Here is a 23085-nt window from a genome sequence, read left to right on the forward strand (position 1 = left end):
GAGGGCGGGGTCTTATAACCCCTCCCCTTCTGTTAATACAACATAAGCATAATCAATTATTATAATACATCTAACATTTTGTACAGCCCCTATCATGACCCCTAGGTGAACTCCTGACAATAACCAAGGTGGCTTATGGGAAGGTTTTAACCAGGCTGACTGAGCATTTTTAGGTCCTATATAACATCTGTTTTTCATTATCAGTTAAGCACTCTGCAACACAATTGGGAGTGTGGGGTCGATGGTTTCATTATTGCAATAATAAATCGATATTGAATAATGATGATTGTTTGAAGAAATGACAAAGTCTCTCTCACTTGAATAGAATATTCCATCACACTCCCTCAAAACTTCTGTGACAAAACTGCACATGTTAGTGGCCTTTTATTGTCCTCAGCACAAGGTGCACCTGTGTAATTATCATTCTGTTTAATCAGCTTTTTGATATGCCATGCCTGCTAGGTTGATGTATTATCTTGGCAAATGAGAAATGCTCACTAACAGGGATGTAAACAAACTTGTGCACAAAATTTGAGAGAAATAAGCTTTTTGTGCGTATGGGACATTTCTGGGATCTTTTATTTCAGCTCATGAAACATTGGACCATGTAACGTATACACTGGGAGTCAGATAGCAGGTGTGGCGGGTGGCGCAGTGGTCTAGGGCACTGCATCGCAGTGCTAGCTGCGGCGCAGTGGTCTAGGGCACTGCATCGCAGTGCTAGCTGCGCCACCAGAGTCTCTGGGTTCGCGCCCAGGCTGGGCTGGGTTCGCGCCCAGGCTGGGCTGGGTTCGTGCCCAGGCTCTGTCGCAGCCGGCCGCAACCAGGAGATCCGTGGGGCGACGCACAATTGGCATAGCGTCGTCCGGGTTAGGGAGGGTTTGGCCGGTAGGGATATCCTTGTCTCAGTATGTAAAAAAAAAATGTAATAAAATGTATGCACTCTACTGTAAGTCGCTCTGGATAAGAGCGTCTGCTAAATGACTAAAAATGTAAATGTAAAAAATGTGTAGATGGTGAGTTTTAATACTGAACAGATTCAAAATAACAAACAAAGGACATGTACTGAATCTGAGAGAAAAACCAATAACACTGATGACAACAGAGGGCTAAATAAATGGGAAATAATCAGGGAAGTGATGAAGTCCAGGTGTTGCAAATGATGAGGCGCAGGTGTGCGTAATGAAGGGTTACCAGGACCAATGGTTAGTAGCCCGGCGACGTCAAGCGCTGGAGAAGACGTGACAGACCAACACTTCACGTTACGTTTATATTTTTGTTCAGTATAGTTCAAGCCACTGTCAGCAACATTAGAATAGAATGGTATGCTAGGATAAATGCAAAAAGGTAGTTACCAACGTTTCGACAGCCAAGCCAAGCTGTCTTCATCAGGGTATATTCACAAACACTGCGGGATGACTCGTTTATATAGTGTAAAAAGACACACAGGTGTCTGTAATCATGACCAAGAGTGGCCTAATATCATTGGTTAATTCTCAAATATTAAAATGGCATACAAAGAGCAGCATACAAAAAACAAATGGATAGCATACAATCATAGATTCATTTTAGACTACACAAGCTTACAAACAATTACAATGGCAAAGTCACAATAATTATTCGTTCTGCTGACAAGGGTGGGTCGGTTGTACTCATGGATAAGACAGCTTCTGTAAATGAGTGTCATAGACAGCTGCTTGACAACTCCTTTTACAAGAAACTCAGAAGTGACCCTACTTCCCAATTTCAGAACACTATCTTTACTGTCCCAGATGGGTATTTAACTTCTGGTCAGATAACCAAGAAAGAACAAGACTTTTTGGCTATTCAACACCCTAAAATTGCCACTTTCTATACTTTGCCGAGATTACTCAAGAATGCTACAAAACCTCCAGGGCATTGATGAAGTAACGGCCCCTCTATCTACTTTTGTGGACTTTTTTTATTAGACCACTCGCAGAACAGGTCCCCTCCTTTGTAAAGGACACCAGCAGTATGATCTCTATCATAGAATCTCTTGATCCTCTCCCTGAGAATACCTTGCTAGTTACTTTTGATGTTGAGTTGTTATACACAAATATTCCACACGAGGGCGGTATTGAAGCTATGGAACATTTTCTTCTGCAACGTGACCTTAATAAACTACCTTCCAGTGACATTGGCTGAAATTAGTACTCACACACAACTATTTCATGTTTCTAAATTATTTCTTTATTCAGACGAAGGGTACTGTTATGGGATCCCCCATGGCTCCTAACTATGCTAATTTGTATGTGGGTTACATGGAGAAACAGTCTATTGTCAATCCTCTCAAAAATGTTTTCTTGCCTAACATCATTATTTGGAAACGGTATATTGATGATATTTTTGTTCTATGGAGGGGTGATGCAAAACAGCTCCAGGCATTCCATGCTTTTCTTAACTCCTGTTCTGAACATTTGAGATGTTATGCAATCTGATACACGTCAAATCAGTTTCCTTGATCATCTGATCTTGTGTGAAAATAATGTTCTATACACTGATCTTTACAGGAAACCTACTGATCGTAACAGTTTGTTGAGGGCTGATAGTTGTCACCCACTTCCCTTGAAAAACAGTTTGCCCTACAGCCAATTCTGTCAAATCAAAAGAATTTGCAAAAAACAATCAGATTTCGACAGAAATATGGCTGAGACGCAAAGAAAGTTCAAGGAGAGGGGGTACAAAAACGATCAGATTAATATTGCCATTGAGAAAATTAAAAAAAAAACCGAGACATGACCTCGCAAAAAGACGCATTCTTGCATTCTAACTACCCGCTATTCAAAGCGCTCTGAATAAATTAAGGGAATCGTTCACAAACATTGGCACATTCTAAAATCCGATGATAGTCTCGGTAATGTGTTTTCGGACCTTCCCTTGGTCGTATTTTCGCGGGGCAGAAATCTCAGAGACCAATTGGTGCACTCTGATTTACCACCCCAAGATATTCCTGAACAATGTCTATTTGCGCCCCTACTGGATAGAAATTACAAGTGTAATGGCTGTGCTCAATGCAATGGCACTTATAAATGCAGATCCTTCAAACACCCACAAACAGGGAAATCAATCCCAATCAAAGGTGTTATTACGTGCTCCACTAAGGCAGTTATTTATCTTATAACTTGTCCTTGTGGTAAAAATGATGTGGGTAAAACAACGGGCAAATTAAAAGTACGTATCTCAGAGCATCGTAGCACCATTAGGTGCAAAAACTTGACTTACCCAGTTGCGGCTCACTTTTTGGAGGCAGGCCACTCGATTTCGTCTCTGCGTTATATTGGCATCGAACATGTCACCCTCCCTAGGAGAGGGGGTGACCTTGATAATTTATTGTTAAAACGAGAGGCTGCGTGGATCTTTAACTTAAATACCCTTGCTCCCTTCGGTCTCAACGTCGACTTTGATCTGAAGCCATTCTTGTGATTATTCTGACTTTGCCATTGTAATTGTTTGTACGCTCGTGTAGTCTAAAATGAATCTATGATTGTATGCTATCCATTTGTTTTTTTGTATGCTGCTCTTTGTATGTCATTTTAATATTTGATAATTAACCAATGATATTAGGCCACTCCTGGCTATGATTACAGACACCTGCGTATCTTTTTACACTATATAAACGAGTCATCCCGCAGTGTTTGTGATTATACCCTGATGAAGACAGCTTGACTGTCGAAACGTTGGATATTAAATTTTTGCATCTGAGCTCCTAGAGTGTGCGGCTCTCCTTTATTTTTCATTTTTTCTACTCCGCTAGCCAGCACCTCGCCTAAATAGGTGTGTGTTTCTTTTTCTTCTAGATGATTGGACTAGTGCCCAGATATCACTAATGCTACATGAGTAACAGAGAGGGCAGTACAGACTTACTTTTGTTTAGTATTAATTGAGGACCCAGGTGAGGAGGGAGACGATCTGTTGGCCGTCAGGTCCTCTGCAGCCAGTTCCTGCACTCTCACGGACACCATGTTGTGGTAGAGTTTGAAGAAGAAGCACTGCTCACTGTGGCCTCCAGCCTTGCCCATGGCGCGCTGCAGCACTATCAACAGTTGCTTGTCCAGGTCATCCGACAGGCCCTGCACCTTGCCAAAGTAGTTTTGAATGAGGTCCATGTTGTTCGTGTCTATTGCTGCCCATACGGTACTGATTATACAAGAGGTCATTCCATGAGCACTCCAGATTCATCAGCTTGTGGTGGCCCTCCAGCAGCTTGGCTTGCTCTATCATTAATGGAGTGTCTCAGGCATTGCATAGGGAGGAGAAATATTAATACACAATACAAATATTAATTTTACTGCCCAAAGCACGAAACCCAATGACCCACGAGCCATCCTGAATCGTGTGCTAGCGTTTTTCAACTGATTCCAAGTTTTAATCAATTGCCATACCACTTCCATCACCACTAAACCTTCTAGTGCCCAGTTTGCATATTTAAATCCTTCTATGGTAGGGCAAAGGGACTCCGTTTGATTAGTGGTGGCATTAACTCTAGGGTAGGCTCCAATTTCCCCTATTAGCCCCGAAGCCGCGGCTAAACTTTGGCCCAGGAGGATCAACTCATGTTTCCCAAGTATGGTACACATTTGCTGTATTACCACGATGGGTACCATTGTCAACATTACTTTCCTTGCCTTACTTAACCCAAATCTAATCAGGGCACCTGTTATTGTCAGTATCATGACTAGGCCTGTAACGATTCCATGGCCATGTTTGTTCTTGTAGGCCAATCTACTTCATATTATTATTTGTAAAATTTCACAAAGACAATTATTTACCCTCAGGCCGATGACCGAATCTTCGTTTTCATTAGTCTCGCCTTCAAATCTCGAGTAGTTTGACGCCATTCTCTTGAATTTGGATCGAGCTAGTCTTCTTAACTCTGTAGGGGTCTTCTAGCAGAGAGTTCTAGTTTTCTTAGTTGTCAAGTCTCAGCTGTTCAGTCACAATGTTTTTTTATCAACCAAAGGTCTCTATGTTTTTCGTCTAATCCCTCCTTCTAATGATGTCTCACTTTAAGCCAGACCCCGTACCGGTTTGTGGTTTTCCGGTTGTTCTGTTTATACTGCATGTTCGTCTCGGTTTCTCAGTAATCTCGGTTGCTGTCGTACCAATATGGTTTCCTGACTGACAGTGTCATTTTTTAGTGATGATACAGGCGGGTGTTTATGGACCCGTTCATACACCATACTCCAAATCACTAAGCCTTTTAACAGTTTCCCCATTATTTTTTATCAGGGTTCTCATTACCCATAAGATGCACTTTAATAGCTTAAGGGCTGCCCAGGCTATCCCTTTCCAGAATTTTTACAGTACTTTATCTACTGGTAGTCCCATTTTCTTGGCCCACCCTATTGCTAACATCAGAGCCAGAAATATTAGGATGGCTATGGCTATTCATAGACCCATCCAAAATTTAGCTTTAACTGTATACCACCACTTAGTCGCCTTTTTTTAATCTCTATTCCTATTACTTCTGTAACCGCTGTAACTGGGTTAACTACTACTTTATTCTACATGGTCTCTAGACCTGTGGTAAAACTTCCCCATCCTGCCCCATACCAGTCTCCACTAGCATGGTCCGACTTGAGGTTCTCATCTAAATACCAGTAGGTATTATCTCCAACTTCTTTCTCTTCCAAGATGTTACAGTAGTTATTTTGGCTAGCCTCAAAGAGTAATTTTAGCATCCTTGTAGTCAAATTACAACGTCTTTGTCTAGATGAGTTACTTGGTATTCTACTGCAGTCCCAGTCTGATGTCCTATTCATCAACCAAGACCCTTCGTAACACCACTGATGCTATTTATCCCCTCCTGTTAGGAGGTGGATGTAGTCAGCACAAGGAGCGTAGAGGGTCGTAGTCTCAGTATGTCTCGTTCAGAAATCAGAAGTCAAAATATACACTTGTTCTAGAGTATGAAAGTCAGATATGACCTTTTAGGTTGATGGTAGTTTGAAGTATCACGAGTTCAGTGATAAGTCAAGTAGCACTACCATGCCTTCTCTTGGGAAGGCATGCTTCTTATATACTCTCTTCGGGACCCAGTCAACCCTCGCTGCTATCTGCACACATTTACATTTATTCGACGCACATTTCACTGCTTCCTTCCAGTTTCAGTTCTTTCAGTAGCTGCAGCCACTCTGCGTCTCGAGGATCTGGTGTTGCACTTCCTTCTCCTTGTTTGGGCACAATGTCTGTTAGTTCCTCATACCATGGCCTTACTGCCCACGGAGGAGGGGGTGTAGATTGAGACTCTGGGGGAGAATCTTACATCAGGTCCTTTTTTAGTGCTTCCGTCACAGTCTTAAAGCATGTTTAGAGATGGACCTCATCAAGCTAGTTTTATCAGTGACAGCACCAGTAAAGACAGACAATGTACTGGAGGAGTTTGCTGATGTTTTTACAGGAATAGGATTATTCCCAGGAGAATGTATCATTCACCTTGACCCAGACGCAACCCTTGTGGTCTACCCACCGAGAAAGATTCCCCTTGCTCTCCGTGCCCGTCTGAAGAAAGAGTTGGAGAGCATGGAGCAATCTGACATAGTCACCAAGGTTACAGAACCGACTGACTGGGTAAACACCTTAGTGATGGTGGAGAAACCACGCACAGGCAAGCTCAGAGTATGTCTCGACCCAAGAGACTTGAACAAGGCTATCAAACGCCCCCATTATCCTTTACCGACGCTAGATGGCATCACACACAAGCTAGCGGGAGCACACTACTTCAGTGTCATGGACACTAGATCAGGCTACTGGGCTATCAAGCTCACAGAAGAGTCCTCTAAGCTCACAACATTCAACACACCATTTGGACGCTACAGGTTCCATCGCCTGCCTTTTGGAATTATCTCAGCCCAGGACGAGTTTCAGCGAAAGATCGACGAAGTGTACAAAGGCCTCGACGGAGTTGTGGGAATTGTGGACGGCATCCTTGTCTATGGTCGAACCAAAGAGGAGCACGACCGAAACCTCCATGCGATGCTGCAAAGGTCCCGCGAGAGAGGAGTCCGGCTCAACCCCGAGAAGAGCACAGTCGGTGCTACAGAGGTCAGCTACTTCGGACTTCTTACAGGCGAACCGGGGACACCATGCGTAATGCTGGTGCCATGTAAGCCGGCCCGAGGAGACGCACTGAAGACCAGACGCGTTGAGCCGGCTTCATGGCACCTGGCTCAATACTCAATCTAGCCCTGCCAGGGCGGGGAGGTGGAATAACCCGCACCGGGCTATGCACACGTACAGGAGACACCGTGCGCTCTACCGCATAACACGGTGTCTGCCCGTACTCTCGCTCTCCACGGTAAGATCGGGAAGTTGGCGCAGGTCTCCTACCTGCCTTCCCCACACTACCCTTTACCCCCCCAAAAAAATTTTGGGCTTGACTAACAGGCTTCCTACCGTGTCGTCGTGCTGCCTCCATTCGCCGGTATCCCTCCTCACACTGCGCCAGAGAATCCCAGGCGGGCTCCGGCACTCTCCTTGGGTCGATCGCCCATTTGTCGATCTTCTCCCAGGTTGTATAGCCCAGATCCTTCTCCTGCTTCCGTGCTGCCTCCTCATACCGCCGCCTCTCGGCTTTAGCTGCCTCCAGCTCTTCACGAGGGTGGCGATATTCTCCAGGTTGTGCCCATGGACCTTTACCGTCCAATATTTCCTCCCATGTCCATGAATCCTGCGATCGCTGCTGCTGCTTTTTCCCACGCCGCTTGGTCCTTGGTTGGTGGGTGATTCTGTAACGGTTGCTTTCCTCCTCTTCGTCTGAATACATGAAGATTTATTAAAGCAAAGACGAACACGAAAAACAGTTGGAAAATTACAAAACAAAAAACGACGTAGATAGACCTGAACATATGAACTTACATAAACACGAAGAACGCACAAACAGGTACAGACTAGCACAAACGATACAGTCCCGTGTGGTAACAAACACTGACACGGAAGACAATCACCCACAAACAAACAGTGAGAACAGCCTACCTAAATATGGTTCTCAATCAGAGGAAACGTCAAACACCTGCCCCTAATTGAGAACCATATCAGGCAACACATTTAACCCAACATAGAAACACATAACATAGACTACCCACCCAGCTCACGTCCTGACCAACTAAACAAAGTTAAACAAAGGAAAATAAGGTCAGTAACGTGACAATATGATTCATCAAGCCCGTCTCTGCCAAGGCAGAGTTAGAGTAAGATGTACGCATTTCACCTGTTCTACTCAGCGCATGTGATAAATACATTGATTCGATTTTCTGATAGAATATATTTGTTGCCATCTTGAGGCCTTTTCTACCTCTTTCAGGGCCGTGCCAATTAAATAAATACATGAATGTCATGCAACTTCAGACCTTCAAACACCAATATAGCTTTTGTTGAGCAAGCAAATATCGCCATCAAGTTGACATACATCAATTCACTTTTATTAATTTACATTATTTATACTATAATACACTGCTCAAAAAAATAAAGGGAACACTTAAACAACACAATGTAACTCCAAGTCAATCACACTTCTGTGAAATCAAACTGTCCACTTAGGAAGCAACACTGATTGACAATAAATTTCACATGCTGTTGTGCAAATGGAAAAGACAAAAGGTGGAAATTATAGGCAATTAGCAAGACACCCCCAATAAAGGAGTGGTTCTGCAGGTGGTGACCAGAACATTTCTCATTTCCTATGCTTCCTGGCTGATGTTTTGGTCACTTTTGAATGCTGGCGGTGCTTTCACTCTAGTGGTAGCATGAGACGGAGTCTACAACCCACACAATGCGAGCTGTGGCAAGAAGGTTTGCTGTGTCTGTCAGCGTAGTGTCCAGAGCATGCAGGCGCTACCAGGAGACAGGCCAGTACATCAGGAGACGTGGAGGAGGCCGTAGGAGGGCAACAACCCAGCAGCAGGACCGCTACCTCCGCCTTTGTGCAAGGAGCACATCTGGGACATCATGTCTCGCTCCATTCACCAACGCCACGTTGCACCACAGACTGTCCAGGAGTTGGCGGATGCTTTAGTCCAGGTCTGGGAGGAGGTCCCTCAGGAGACCATCCGCCACCTCATCAGGAACATGCCCAGACGTTGTAGGGAGGTCATACAGGCACGTGGAGGCCACCCACACTACTGAGCCTCATTTTGACTTGTTTTAAGGACATTACCTCAAAGTTGGATCAGCCTGTAGTGTGGTTTTCCACTTTCATTTTGAGTGTGACTCCAAATCCAGACCTCCATGGGTTGATATATTTGATTTCCATTGATCATTTGTGTGATTTTGTTGTCAGCACATTCAACAATGTAAAAAAAAAAAAGTATTTAATAAGAATATTTCATTCATTCAGATCTAGGATGTGTTATTTTAGTGTTCCCTTTATTTTTTTGAGCAGTGTATAAAGCTCCATAATGAATATCTTAATACTGCACTATGGATACCATTATATACCCTTATAGAAGTCATAAAATGACTAAGCCTAGTTCCTACCCTTCGTGTGTAACACAAGAACGCTTCACAAAATGCTGATCCTGCGTTCTTGTGTAGAATGTTTTTTGTGCAGCGGCTTGTAGTTATTTCTTGTGTACGTATGTAGGGTATCAACTAAGCTTTAGTCCCATGTCATGAAATGAATACCTAAATTAAAATGAAAAATTATGAAAGATACAATATTAATCAAAATCTGCAATACAAATGTTTTATTAAAACATCCATTAAAAAGTATGTAAGTGATTGAAAAATAAAATACATAGTTCCTCAAATCCCAAAAAGTTTAGCACCACTTTCCTAATCGGAAGAGTAGAAGCTGCTGTCGGCCTACCCTCCTTGTAATTCTTTAATTTAGGCTAAATATCTACATCAAATTTAGAGGCTGCAATGGACGTGGATCAATGATTACAATAGGGAGATGGCATCAGATGTACAGCACATCTAGTCAATTGGTTGGGCTTCTTAGCTTATCTTCCTAATCACAGGAGAAGCTGTAGATGTCGGAATGACATTTAGAAGCTCACATTCCTAGTTACAGGAGTGGGAGCTAATAAGGGATCAAAAGACCCAGATGGAATTTTGGTGTTGAGTAGCCTATAGTGGATCTTCCTTAAGGAGTATAAACTAATGGTAAGCTAGTCCACTGACAGCCTGGTTCAAATAGAGCAGCATTAGGGGACTCAAAATGAAAACAAAAATGAACAACAAAAATAAAAATGTTGCATTGAGGCCAGTTGTGGTGTTCTCCTCAGATGTAGCCTGGCAAAAGCAACTGACATGGGCTGCACGTCATCCAGGCTACCCATCAGAGGACCCAGAGGACTTGCAGGTGACCAAGCGTTTCCAGGCCTTCTGGACTCCCCAGAAGAAGCCACGGATGCCTTTCCTCATCTTGGATAATTTAACTGGCAAGAAGATGAAAATATGTAAGAATTTCAGATGGACAATTGTCTGATAAAACAATAATTTATTACTTCTTTATACTTCTTTATATATAATTGTCCCATAAGAACATTTCCCCCCAGGAACACTCACTCATAGGTGGAGAATCCACAGCAATGTACATCTCTGGCTGGTCTGTAGTGTCTTTAAGGACGATGCTCATCTTGGACTGTGATCAGAATTCAAAGATGCACAATTAAACATAAATTTCACTTCCTTTACATATTCCTATAATTATACAACTATATTTACTGGTGCCGATATCAAAAAGCACAACCAATGACCATTCAAGAGTAATCTGAGCTTGTCTTACCTTTCTGCCGGTGGCATAATGCACCCCCTCAGATTCCGCATCTTCCACATCATCCCTGCATGAGTCTTCAAGGTCTGAGGTCTCGTGGTCATATGGGTTGGGCACTGAGGGTTTCAAGATGGCCAGTAGCTTGTGGGAAACAATGTCAGAGACAAAGGAAAGCATCTCCTGATCCTCAAATAAATCGTCAATTTTCAAGGAGCGTTTCAAACGCTTGACCTTCCCAAGGTCAGTGTAGATGGCATCTGCCAGCTTCGATGTCATCTTAGAATTGAAACTTTTTTGCTGGCTTCCCATTTCCTCAATCAGATATTTGGCCACCTCATCATCGAACAATCGGATCAGCTCAGTCACCAGATCACTGATCTGGATGCGCTGATGTTTGTTGGTCCTTTTTGGCATACGGCATATCTTCTTGACAAGCTTCATCAGGACTTCTTCTAATATAAGCTCCCTAATGAAGCTGCTGGAACCGGATGTCACTTGATCCACAGTGGACCACTCCGGCTGTTCAATCTCAGTCTTGATGCTGCTCTGCTCAGCTTTCTTATTCAAAGATTGACGGGTTGTCATTTCATTAAACAAGGCTGTCAATTCTTTCAAGTTGAGTGTAGATTCCAGATTTTTGGTGCCTTGAAGTTTGGATGGTGCATCCATAATTCCGTTTGTGACAAGACAGACAATGTCCTTGTGCAGCTTGGGTGCCTTGTGGCACAGTATCTTCTGTAGGGCTTCCTCTGTGCCATAGCGTTGCATCAACTTTCTATGCACAGACAGCACCAACTGAAAGATGTCTGTTGCCTTCAGGCAGACATTTGCTTCCCTCCACCTGTTAGTCACCCTCACCCACAGAGCACTGGACAGCTTGTTGGTCACATCCTCAACTAGGGTCCAGCTGGCCAGTTTATCCTGGGTCCGAGGAACAATCAGAGCGCGCAGCCGGACAATGATATCCATCACCGCCTCTACGTGAACAATAATATACACCGGTTGGGATGTCTTCACCTCAGCCGAGCCACATCGGCTCTTAACCGTGACCTTGTCCTGGTCTGTCCTTAGGCAGATGTCTGAGGAGAGCGGCCGGACAGAGACTTTAGGTACGATTGAACCCAGACGGTGGACTTCCCTGGTGACTGCACTCGCAATGGCTGTTGTCATCTCCCCACTGCCGCGCCTCAAAGCTCGCCTCAGAGCATCAGGAGAGCCCATGTGCTCCTCCAGCTCTCTGCAGAGGGCACTTACAATCCTTGCACTTGAGGGGCGGGAGTACGGCGTCTTGAGATCCTTGGTCATTTCCAATGCGGAGGTAACGTCTGGGGAATCGGACAGGTCCCGAAGGACAGAAACCACCATGTCCATTGCCACATCAGAGAGAGTGGTGGTTGGGGATGACACAGGTGATGCAAAGTCCTCTGAGTAAAGTTCATACCCATGAAGCAGCTTGGTGATCAGGTCTACAACCACCTCTGGTGTGGAATGTAGACTGGGAGAGTCGTTGGCAGAGGTCTCAATCATACAGGATTCAATTTCACTCAAAGCCCTTCTGACCATGATGTTTGTCTCAGAGTCATCGGGTACATGGTTCTCTTTGAGAGGTTTGATACCTGCCTCACACAGCTCTTTCACATGGATGTTCTCGGAAGACATCACTGCTTCTTGAATAGTAGGTTGTTGATTGGCTATGGTTGTAGCCATGATTGTCCTTACCATCAGAGGACAAAGCTTCGCAATCAGTTCATACTGTGGCTTAAAGCTCTCAGAGCGGCTGTCATTCATGGGTAACTCAGGGATCTCAAGGCCCTGAAATAGCATCTTCCGTATCAGTTTGCCCACTACACCCTCCAGCAGGCAATTAGTAGGGCTCGGGGTCTCATTCCCTCTGTCACTGGTGCTGGAAGGTAAATCTTGCTTCTTGTGAAGGCCATGAATGGCCTCACTTTGCGCAATACAACCCTCAACAGGCAACTCCTCTACTGCAATCGTGTGCACAACCACATTGACATTGTTGGTGTGGGGTCCAATCAAAAGCTTTTTATAGGCTGGGTCTGTGACATATTGTAAAACACCCCCGCCTGTCTTAAAGTTCTGAGCTTTATCTCCAAATGTCCTATCCAGGAGACACAATACTGACTCAGATAGTGGGTCAGTGAACTCCTGGAGCTCTAGGCTGCTCTCAACTTCGAAGGGGCTGAGGCTGCAGCTGATCTGGGAGCTGTAATAAGAAGCCTGCAGCTCTCTCTTGGACTCCAATGCGTCATGCAGCTTTGGATATAAGGCATCTGCAATGGAGTCTGTGAGCCGCTCATCCAAATTAACAGAGAAAATATTGTTCAGGCTTTTGTTGGAAGCCTCCTCTTTGGTTTTCCTCAGGATGTCCCGCACAGCTTCCCTTGGGGCAGAACCAGAAGTGCAAGCATGTCCATTGGATGGTGTCTGGGTGCCAGTAAGGGATTCCTTGATCAAGAAACTCTGGAGTTCAGTGGCCACTTCCTTACACATCTCCCTTCTGATCTTCAGAACAGCAGGTGTCAGTGTAGCTTTCTCTGAGGTCAAAGGTGTCAGAACTCTGGTCAAAGTTGAGGGGCATCTGAGATGATCACCCAGACCCTCTAAGTCATCAGAGCAGGACACCTTGGCAACTTGAAATAAAACCGAACTAATAAGGTTCTGAGCCACAGCAGATGATTTTGCTGATGCTGCCTGGAGTGTCTCTAAACTAACCTGCTTGGAGGCAGCCATCTTTGTTGTTGCCCTGGTAATGATGTTACTCACAGGCTTGATGGAGTAGCTCATAAACTGGGATCTCAGGCTTTCAAAGACTCCCTTCACTCTTTCTGCCTTCAGGTCTTTGTCAGTGGCAAATACACACGACTGAACAGCATGGAGAGATACAGGGAGAGGAAAGCCCAAGGGTGAAGCCACATCTGTGATATGGATGGAGGACTCTGAGGGTGTCCCATCAAGGCGCCTCTGCAGCAACTTTATCATCTCCAGGACTCTGGCATTGTCCTGTGGTGAGATGGAGCACTCTCCTGAGAGGTTCTCACTGTCTAGTGTGTTCTGGATTCCAAGCAGTGTTGTGCTGAGTATCCTCCTGTCATGGGGAAGCACTCCCCTCAGTGCTGAAGAGGACCGGCTCTGTGGTGCTGGTGTGCTGCATGGTGTTGATGCACCAGAGACGTCACTTCCACTGTCATCATCTTTTTTGGTCCTCATTATAATAAGGATTTCGTCAATGATCTCATCACTGTAGACTTCTAAGTCCTCTGTGATAACATGGGCCATTGGGGTGGCGATACTCAGAGTACGACCCCCAAGAAGTTTGAAGGACGTCTCCGACCCACTGCCAAGAGGGCCAACAGACACACATTGCAGTGTTTCGCTGGATGATGAAGAACAACTGGAGGAGAGATCAAGCAGCTCCTCGTCCAAAGTCGGAGAGGAGGAAAAAATTCCCTCCATTTTCAGGACAGAGATAACATCCGCAAGTGTTGAATCTACAAGGTCCTCACCTAATGGGCTACTCCTTAAGTGGCTGACAAACACCCTTGTAGGAGAATGGGAGACTGTGGTGGGAGATGGAGAGCCCTTCTCACCAATCACACTTGACCGCGCCTCCACAATTTCTAAAGACTGGGTGATGACGGAACATACAAGTCCGCCAGCCCGCTCAATAATGGAGGGGAGGGAAACATCCAAAGGGGCTGGAGGTGTCACACTCCCTCCTTGGCCATTTCTATCTTGGCTGAGGCAGATCGACGAGACCTCAGTAGCATATTGATTCTCCCGCTTAGGGCTCCTGCTAGAGTCAGGTCCAGGAACAGTTGAAATAGAGCTCACAGCCAGGGAGCAAGGAATGTCACTCCTTCTGTCTAAAAGCTTGATAGAGCATGAGGAGGGGCGGCTGCTGGAGGGGAGGTTGGTGTTGGTCTCTTCGCTGGAGAGTAAGGAGGAGAAAGGGGCCAAGGTCAGTTTGACAGGGATGACATGCCCACGACCTACCACAGCAGAGGTTCCAGAGTAGTCAGTGGCAGTAGGTGGTTTAGCAGATTGTAATTTAGCAGGTGGTGGTTTAGCAGATTGTGGTTTAGCAGATTGTAGTTTAGCAGGTGGTGGTTTAGCAGATTGTGATATAGCAGATCGTAGTTTAGCAGGTGGTGTTTTAGCAGATTGTGGTTTAGCAGATCGTAGTTTAGCAGGTGGTGGTTTAGCAGATTGTGGTTTAGCAGATCTTAATTTAGCAGGTGGTGGTTTAGCACGTGGTGGTTTAGCAGATTGTGGTTTAGCAGATGGTAGTTTAGCAGATGGTAGTTTAGCAGATGGTGGTTTAGCAGATGGTGGTTTAGCAGATGACGGTTTATCAGATGGTGGTGTAGCAGGTGGTGGTTTAGCAGGTGGCGGTTTGGCAGATTGGGGCCTGGTAGAACGTGGCCAAGTAGCCAGGAGGTTCTTAGTAGAGATCTGACTGGAGGAAGAGTGGGCTCGTTCCTCACTGGACAGAGAACTGCTGCTACAACAAGTCTTGACTGGTTCATCAATGGAGATTGGGGAGGACCTACTGTCAGGACTCTGAGTGAGACAGATCACATTGACTTTGGAGAGTAGGGAGGTACAGCTGACAGAGCCCTGGGTTGAATCTTCGTTGGTGTCTTTGCTGATGGAGAGCATACTCTCTGCATCACTTTCTGAAGCTCTCAGCCTTATAAGGTCAACCAAGGCAGGGATCAGGATGCTATTTACCTCCTCCAATACTGAGCTAGTTATGTGCCCAATCATGAGCAGCAAGTCCCTAACAGTAATCTGTATATATGAACACAGAAAGGTACATCAACAGAATTGATTAAGATTTACAGTATGTTGGAAATCAAAACACATGTTAATCCATATCCAAAATATTTTTAAAGTAAATATAACAAGTATACCTTTCATTTTTTGTTGTTGCAATTATTCTATATCAAATGTGTGGTCTCCATTGTTGCAACTTAATCATCTTCCTCATCTAGACTTTTTACATTTACCAAAGTGGCAAACGCATATTACATCATATCATCCAAATACAGTGGCAAGACAAAGTATATGAACCCTATTGGAATTATCTGAATTTCTGCATGAATTGGTCATAAAATTAGATTTAATCTTCATCTAAGTCACAACAACAGATTAACACATTCTGCTTAAACAAAATACAAATTATTGTATTTCTCTTGTCTCTACTGAATACATCATTTAAACATTCACAGTGTAAGTTGAAAAAAGTATGTGAACCCCGAGGCTAATGACTTCTCCAAAAGCTAATTGGAGTCAGCTAACCTGGAGTACAATCATTGAGACGAGATTGGAGATGTTGGTTAGAGCTGCCTGCCCTAAAAAAACTCACAAAATTTGAGTTTGCTATTCACAAGAAGCATTGTCTGATGTGAACCATGCCTCAAACAAAAGAGATCTCAGAAGACCCAAGATTAAGAATTGTTGACTTGCATAAAGCTGGAAAGGGTTACAAAAGTATCTCTAAAAGCCTTGATGTTCATCACTCGGTTACACAAACTGTAGATACATGTAGAAAGTTCAGCACTGTTCCTACTCTCCCTAGGAGTGGCCGTCCTGCAAAGATGACTGCAAGAGCACAGCGCAGAATGCTCAATGAGGTTAAGCAGAATCTTAGAGTGTTAGCTGAAGACTTAAAGAAATCTCTGGAACATCCTAACATCTCTGTTGACGAGTCTACGATACGTAAAACACTAAACAAGAATGGCGTTCATGAGAGGACACCACGGAAGAAGCCACCGACTGTCCAAATAAAAACATTGCTGCACTTTTGAAGTTTGCAAAAGAGCATCTGGATGTTCCACAGCGCTACTGGCAAAATATTCTGTGGAGAGATGAAACTAAAATTGAGTTGTTTGAAAGGAACACACAACACTGTGTGGAGAAAACAAAAGCACAGCACACCAATATCAAAACCTCATCCCAACTGTAAAGTATGGTGAAGGGAGCATCATATCATGGTTTGGAGCTGCTTTGCTGCCTCTGGGTCTGTACAGCTAGCTATCATCAATGGAAAAATGTATTGCCAAGTTAATCAAGACATTTTGCTGGAGAATTTAAGGTTGTTCGCCAATTGAAGCTCAACAGAAGTTGGGTGATGCAACAGGACAACGACCCAAAACACCGAAGTAAATAAACAACAGAATGGCTACAACAGAAGAAAATATGCCTTCTGTAGTGCCCCAGTCAGAGTACTGACCTCAACCCGATTGAGATGCTGTGGCAGGGCCTCAAGAGAGAGGTTCACACCAGACATCCCAAGAATATTGCTAAACTGAAACAGTTTTGTAAAGAGGAATGGTATAAAATTCCTCCTGACCGTTGCGCAGGTCTGATCTGCAACTACAGAAAACGTTGAGGTTATTGCTGCCAAAGTAGGGTCAACCATTTATTAAAACCAAGGGTTCACATAAACTCAGCAAAAAAAGAAACGTCTTCTCACTGTCAACTATAATTATTTTCAGCAAACTTAACTTCTTCTTAATAGGGGGGTGGCGCTGTTTTCACTTTGGGGGAAAATTGTGCCCAAATTAAACGGCCTCGTACTCTGTTCTAGATCATACAATATACATATTATTATTACTATTGGATATAAAACCCTCTGAAGTTTCTAAAACTGTTTGAATTATATCTGTGAGTAAAACAGAACTCATTTGGCAGCAAACTTCCAGACAGGAAGTGAACATTCTGAAAAAGGGGCTCTGTGTCAGGGCCTGCCTATTCAACTGGCTTATATTTATGGATCTGTATGCACTTCATACGCCTTCCACTAGATGTCAACAGGCAGTAGAAGGTTGAATGGGTGTCTAGCTTGATGTGAGGCCGAATGAGAGCTTTTGGAGTAACAGGTCCGCTCTTTTGTCAGTAGTCAGCTGTGCACAAGGGAACCTCACATTGTCTTCTGAAATGCGTTCGGTTTACACGACGAAATGCTCCGGCTCTGATTTTAATGGATACATATGAGAAAAACATCATAAAGTAGGATTTTTCAACCGAGTTTGACCAGTTTATTCAACGTTTATTGGGACTTTTGGAATTTTTCGTTCCAGGTGCAAACATTTCTTGGACACGTGAGCTCCACATGGCTAGCCAAAGTTGCTAATTCGACAGAAGAAATGGACATTCTAAAAACAAACAACAATTTATTCTGGAACTAGGACTCCTTGCACAACATTCTGATGGAAGAACATCAAAAGTAAGACAATATTTATGATGTTATTTCGTATTTTATGTTGGCTCCAACAAGGTGGAGAATTGTAGGGCGCTGTCTCACAATATTGCATGCTGTATGTTGTACTAAAGTTATTTTAAAAAATCTAACACAGCGGTTGCATTAAGGACCAGTGTATCTTTCATTTGCTGTACAACATGTATTTTTCATAAATGTTTTATGATGAGTATTTATGTATTTCACATTGCTCTCTGTAATTATTCTGTCTGTTTGGTGCTATTTGTGATGGTGGCTGCAATGTAAAACTACAATTTATACCTCAAATATGCACATTTTTGAACAAAACATAAATGTATTGTATAACATGATGTTATAAGACTGTCATCTGATGAAGTTGTTCAAGGTTAGTGATTAATTTTATCTCTATTTGTGGGTTTTGTGAAAGCTACCTATGCGGTGGAAACATGGTGAAAACATGGCGTTGTGTGTTTGGCTATTGTGGTGAGCTAATATGAATACATAGTGTTTTTGCTGTAAAACATTTTAAAAATCGGAAATGATGGCTGGATTCACAAGATGTTTATCTTTCATTTGCTGTATTGTACTTCTGATTTCATGAAATTATATATGTGTAAATAATTGTATGAGCATACAAGATTGAACAACTGAGACATAAACTGAATATGTGGCTAACAGAAATGGAATAATGTGTCCCTGAACAAAGGGGGGGTTCAAAATCAAAAGTAACAGTCAGTATCTGGTGTGGCCACCAGCTGCATTAAGTACTGCAGTGCATCTCCTCCTCATGGACTGCACCAGATTTGCCAGTTCTTGCTGTGAGATGTTACCCCACTCTTCCACCAAGGCACCTGCAAGTTCCAGGACATTTCTGGAGGGGATGGCCCTAGCCCTCACCCGCCGATCCAACAGGTCCCAGACGTGCTCAATGGGATTGAGATACGAGCTCTTCGCTGGCCATGGCAGAACACGGACATTCTTGTCTTGCAGGAAATCTCGCACAGGACGAGCAGTATGGCTTGTGGCATTGTCATGCTGGAGGGTCATGTCAGGATAAGCCTGCAGGAAGGGTACCACATGAGGGAGGAGGTTTTCTTCCCTGTAACGCACAGCGTTGACACTGCCTGGAATAACAAGCTCAGTCCGATAATGCAGTGACACACCGCCCAAGGCAATGACAGACCCTCCACCTCCAAATCGATCCCGCTCCAGAGTACAGGCATCGGTGTAACGCTCATTCCTTCGACGATAAACGCGAATCCGACCATCAACCCTGGTGAAACAAAACCATGACTCGTCAGTGAAGAGCACTTTTTGACAGTCCTGTCTGGTCCAGCGATGGTTGGTTTGTGCCCATTGGCGACATTGTTGCCGGTTTCCTTACAACAGGCCTACAAGCCCTCAGTCCAGCCTCTCTCAGCCTATTGCGGACAGTCTGAGCACTGATGGAGGGGTTGTGCGTTCCTGGTGTAACTCGGGCAGTTGTTGTTGCCATCCTGTACCTGTCCCGCAGGTGTGATGTTTGGATGTACCGATCCTGTGGAGGTGTTGTTACACGAGGTCTGCCACTGCGAGGACGATCACCTGTCCGTCTTGTCTCCCTGTAGCGCTGTCTTAGGCATCTCACAGTACAGACATTGCAATGTATTGCCCTGGCCACATCTGCAGTCCTCATGCCTACTTACAGCATGCCTAAGGCACGTTCACACAAATGAGCAGGGACCCTGGACATTTTTCTTTTGGTGTTTTTCAGAGTCAGTAGAAAGGCCTCTTTAGTTTCCTAAGTTTTCATAACTGTGACCTTAATTGCCTATCGTCTGTAAGCTGTTAGTGTCTTAACGACCGTTCCACAAATGCATGTTCATTCATTGTTTATGGTTCATTGAACAAGCATGGGAAACAGTGTTTATACCCTTTACAATGAAGATCTGTGAAGTTATTTGGATTTATACGAATTATCTTTGAAAGACAGGGTCCTAAAAAAGGGAGGTTTATTTTTTTGCTGAGTGTACTTTTTCCACCCTGCACTGTGAATGTTTACACGGTGTGTTCAATAAAGACATGAAAAAGTAAAATTATTTGTGTGTTATTAGTTTAAGCAGACTGTGTTTGTCTATTGTTGTGACTTAGATGAAGATCAGATAACATTTTATGACCAATTTACACAGAAGTCCAGGTAATTCCAAAGGGTTCACATACTTTTTCTTGCAACTGTACTTGGATATGGATTTCCCAGGAGATGGGAGACAGGGAAGCAGTAATATGTCTACAGCCCCCAAAGAGTGAAAGCTGGGAACATGTTCATGACCAAAATGACCTACCACTGACGGGCTAGCTGAATGTGGTGAGCAGGTCGTCACAGTCGACAAGGTTCCAGAGTGATCAGAGTCACTGCTAGGTCTTTCAGTTGGTGGTCTGGCATAACGTGGTCTGGCAGAATGTAGCCTAGCAACCTCGAGGTTCTTAGTCGAGATCTGACTGGAAAGAGTGTCCATCGAGGAGGTGGAGTGTTTGAAGGGAGAGTCCATTACCAGAAGTGTGTGTGTCTCCATGCCCAGGGGTCTCCAATCTCCCATCTGGCTACCAGGCTAAGAGAGACGGGTGAGAGAGAGAGGCAAATGGATGAAGATACCAACAGAAACACTGAGGTCCTACTGCTGCTTAAGCAACTATGAGTTGATATCAGCCCTAGGAGTGCCGCTGTTCCATCCTTACCTGTCCAATCACCGACCAGCGGATTCGGCGCTCCAGGCGCAGCTCCCTGCACACTTCTCTTTCCAGCTCCTCAAGCCTGAGGCGTCGTTTCACATCCCAAGCCAGTTCGGCCAAGTGAAGGTTCTTCCCCTCTTCCATTTCACTCTGAAACCTTCACATACAAGGGAACATCAAACATGATTTACCTTAATTTTCCTACAACTCAAACTGTCCACCATATCTATTTCTTAAGTTATTGCTAGATAGGAGGTCAACGTGATTCCACACCTTTGCTTATGTTTTTTTAACACATTTGGGTAAAATATTCTAATAACACTCACGTGTTCTTGAAGTAGTTTCTACCCTTGGCAATGAGCCATTCTCTAATATCCGTCAGTGAGATGTGGGACGGAACCTCCCCTTGCTGCTGCAAGACTAGGAACTGCTTCAAAAGATTTTTCTGACAGAGAGAGAGAGAGATTCATTTGCACCCTTGCCTTCCACAAGTTTTTCCTGGTGTTGTCACGTGATCAGAAAACCCTTTCCCGATCCATGAGCGACAGCAAGTTACATATACAGTTGAAATAAAACGCATGGAAAGGTGTGTCTTACAATATAGCTTTTGTGTTTTTATAATTGTGCATCTAGAAAGTAGACCACTCTAACCTGCTGGGCACAGCACTGCTTCTCCCACAGCAACTGAACTGACTTGATGTAGCTACTGTAGCGATTGTACTCTTTACACGTACACAGCACCTGAAAGGAAGGAGCCACAAAAGAGCATTTTTAGAGGAAGTTCATGTGTACAAACACCCAATCCCAAATCTACCTCTAACCTCAATATTGATTGATTTTGCCTTTATTTAACCAGGTAAGACATTAAGAACACATTCTCTTTTACAACCTGCACTAACAATGACCTTATGCACTTGTAGATTTGGATTTGTGTAAACTAAGCAAAATGGCAAACATTTCACCTAGCCATCATATTGCTTACACCTGTCCAATTTTCTCAGTTCCATATAAGTGTCACTTTAAGATTTTGGAAAGAAAAAGGAGGTTTGCCATGCCTTCTCATTTGAGGTGATGAGGCCTTGCTTCACCAGCCGCTTCTTCCTTTCCGGATGGCGGAAAAAACTCTTCAGGTGTTTGTCGTGGAGGCAGTTATAACTAACATCCATGACTCTCATGTTGGGGTCCAACAGGTCAAACCCGGGGGTCTCCTGATGGAGCTGTGGATTGTGTTTTAACAAACCTCAATGTCAGGGCAATGGATACTACAGTGGGAATGGTTGTGGAATTAGGACTGGAAATGTGAAGTCATTAAAAATATATAATTAGGTAACATTTCATTTGAAAGAAATTGAGGATCTCAGATCATTTGGAATGTCATACTATCACACTAACCTTCTCCCCCAGTTTTCCTCTGAAGAATACAGGGAATGTCCTCTCTGGGGCTTCCTGTAACCCCTACAAATACAGAGACAATCATGACAAAACTTTTTAGACGTGGGGTTTTGATAGTAGACCCCATCCCTGTCACTTGGTTTGCAATAATTCCACCTTTTGCAAATTCACTTTGCATGAAAAATGTTGAATCAAGCTCATATCTAAAACAAATTTGTTTGATCCATTTACATTGTTAAACTATTCTTAAAGTAGTCAACTAACCGTAGGCCTACATGATGACTGATTCTGTAGGCTACATATTCATCTCATAGACTTTCATCATCCATCTTTAGAATTATACAAATGTGAAGCGATATTAATATGAAGAACGAACAAAGCATTATCCTAGGCCTACTCACATTTTCTTATTCTTTGCCCGCACTTTTTGACATAGTAGGCATATTGACTAATATTGTAAACAAGTGATGTAATAACTGAAACTTGATTAAACTGCGTCTCCAGAAAAGGTAGGCCCTATGCCCCCCAAACGTCCGCTATCTGATAGACCTATGTTGTTGTACTGATATAAACACTATGAAAGGATATTGTAGCCTTAACCTATTGATATAGTCTACAGGCTTATTTATGGTGTGCCCGCTCCATAAAGCGCAGCTCCAGTTGTGCCTGGGCATGCTGCAACAGGTGCAGTCTGTTGCCAAGCCTTCCACAGAATCATACCTCAACCCTAAAATGTGATCCACATGTATTCGATTTCGAAACTGTCAAGTTATTTGCAGTGATGGATTTAAAGCATTATCACGACTAACAGGCTGACTACACCAAATGAATTTAGAAATCTATATTATTCAATTATTGCACCCACACTGCTTGGGCACGCCAACGAGCGTCTGCATAGCAAATGGCTAAAATAGAAGTCAGTTCTATTTCTGATGCAGATCGCACTGCAAGTCCTGCCTCTCCCATCTCCTCATTGGTTTATAGAAGCAGGTACCCACGT

At 43.8% G+C, this 23085-nt stretch overlaps 1 protein-coding gene across 1 annotated transcript; it reads right to left on the reverse strand.

The window, feature by feature from the left end:
* Positions 1 to 9359: 9359 nt before the first annotated feature.
* Positions 9360 to 22190, reverse strand: LOC129819509 (uncharacterized). The gene is made up of 9 exons (XM_055875829.1): positions 22086 to 22190; positions 21749 to 21910; positions 21345 to 21434; positions 21020 to 21138; positions 20700 to 20850; positions 20306 to 20572; positions 10751 to 15550; positions 10531 to 10606; positions 9360 to 10400 (listed from the first exon to the last, which is right to left on the reverse strand). The coding sequence occupies exons 2-9, from the start codon at positions 21866 to 21868 to the stop codon at positions 10294 to 10296; spliced, it is 5730 nt and encodes a 1909-aa protein (XP_055731804.1). The 5' UTR covers positions 21869 to 21910; positions 22086 to 22190; the 3' UTR covers positions 9360 to 10293.
* Between the last annotated feature and the right edge of the window lie 895 nt (positions 22191 to 23085).

The sequence above is a fragment of the Salvelinus fontinalis genome, chromosome 22, assembly GCF_029448725.1.
Source record: "Salvelinus fontinalis isolate EN_2023a chromosome 22, ASM2944872v1, whole genome shotgun sequence".
Classification (NCBI taxonomy): Eukaryota; Metazoa; Chordata; class Actinopteri; order Salmoniformes; family Salmonidae; genus Salvelinus; species Salvelinus fontinalis.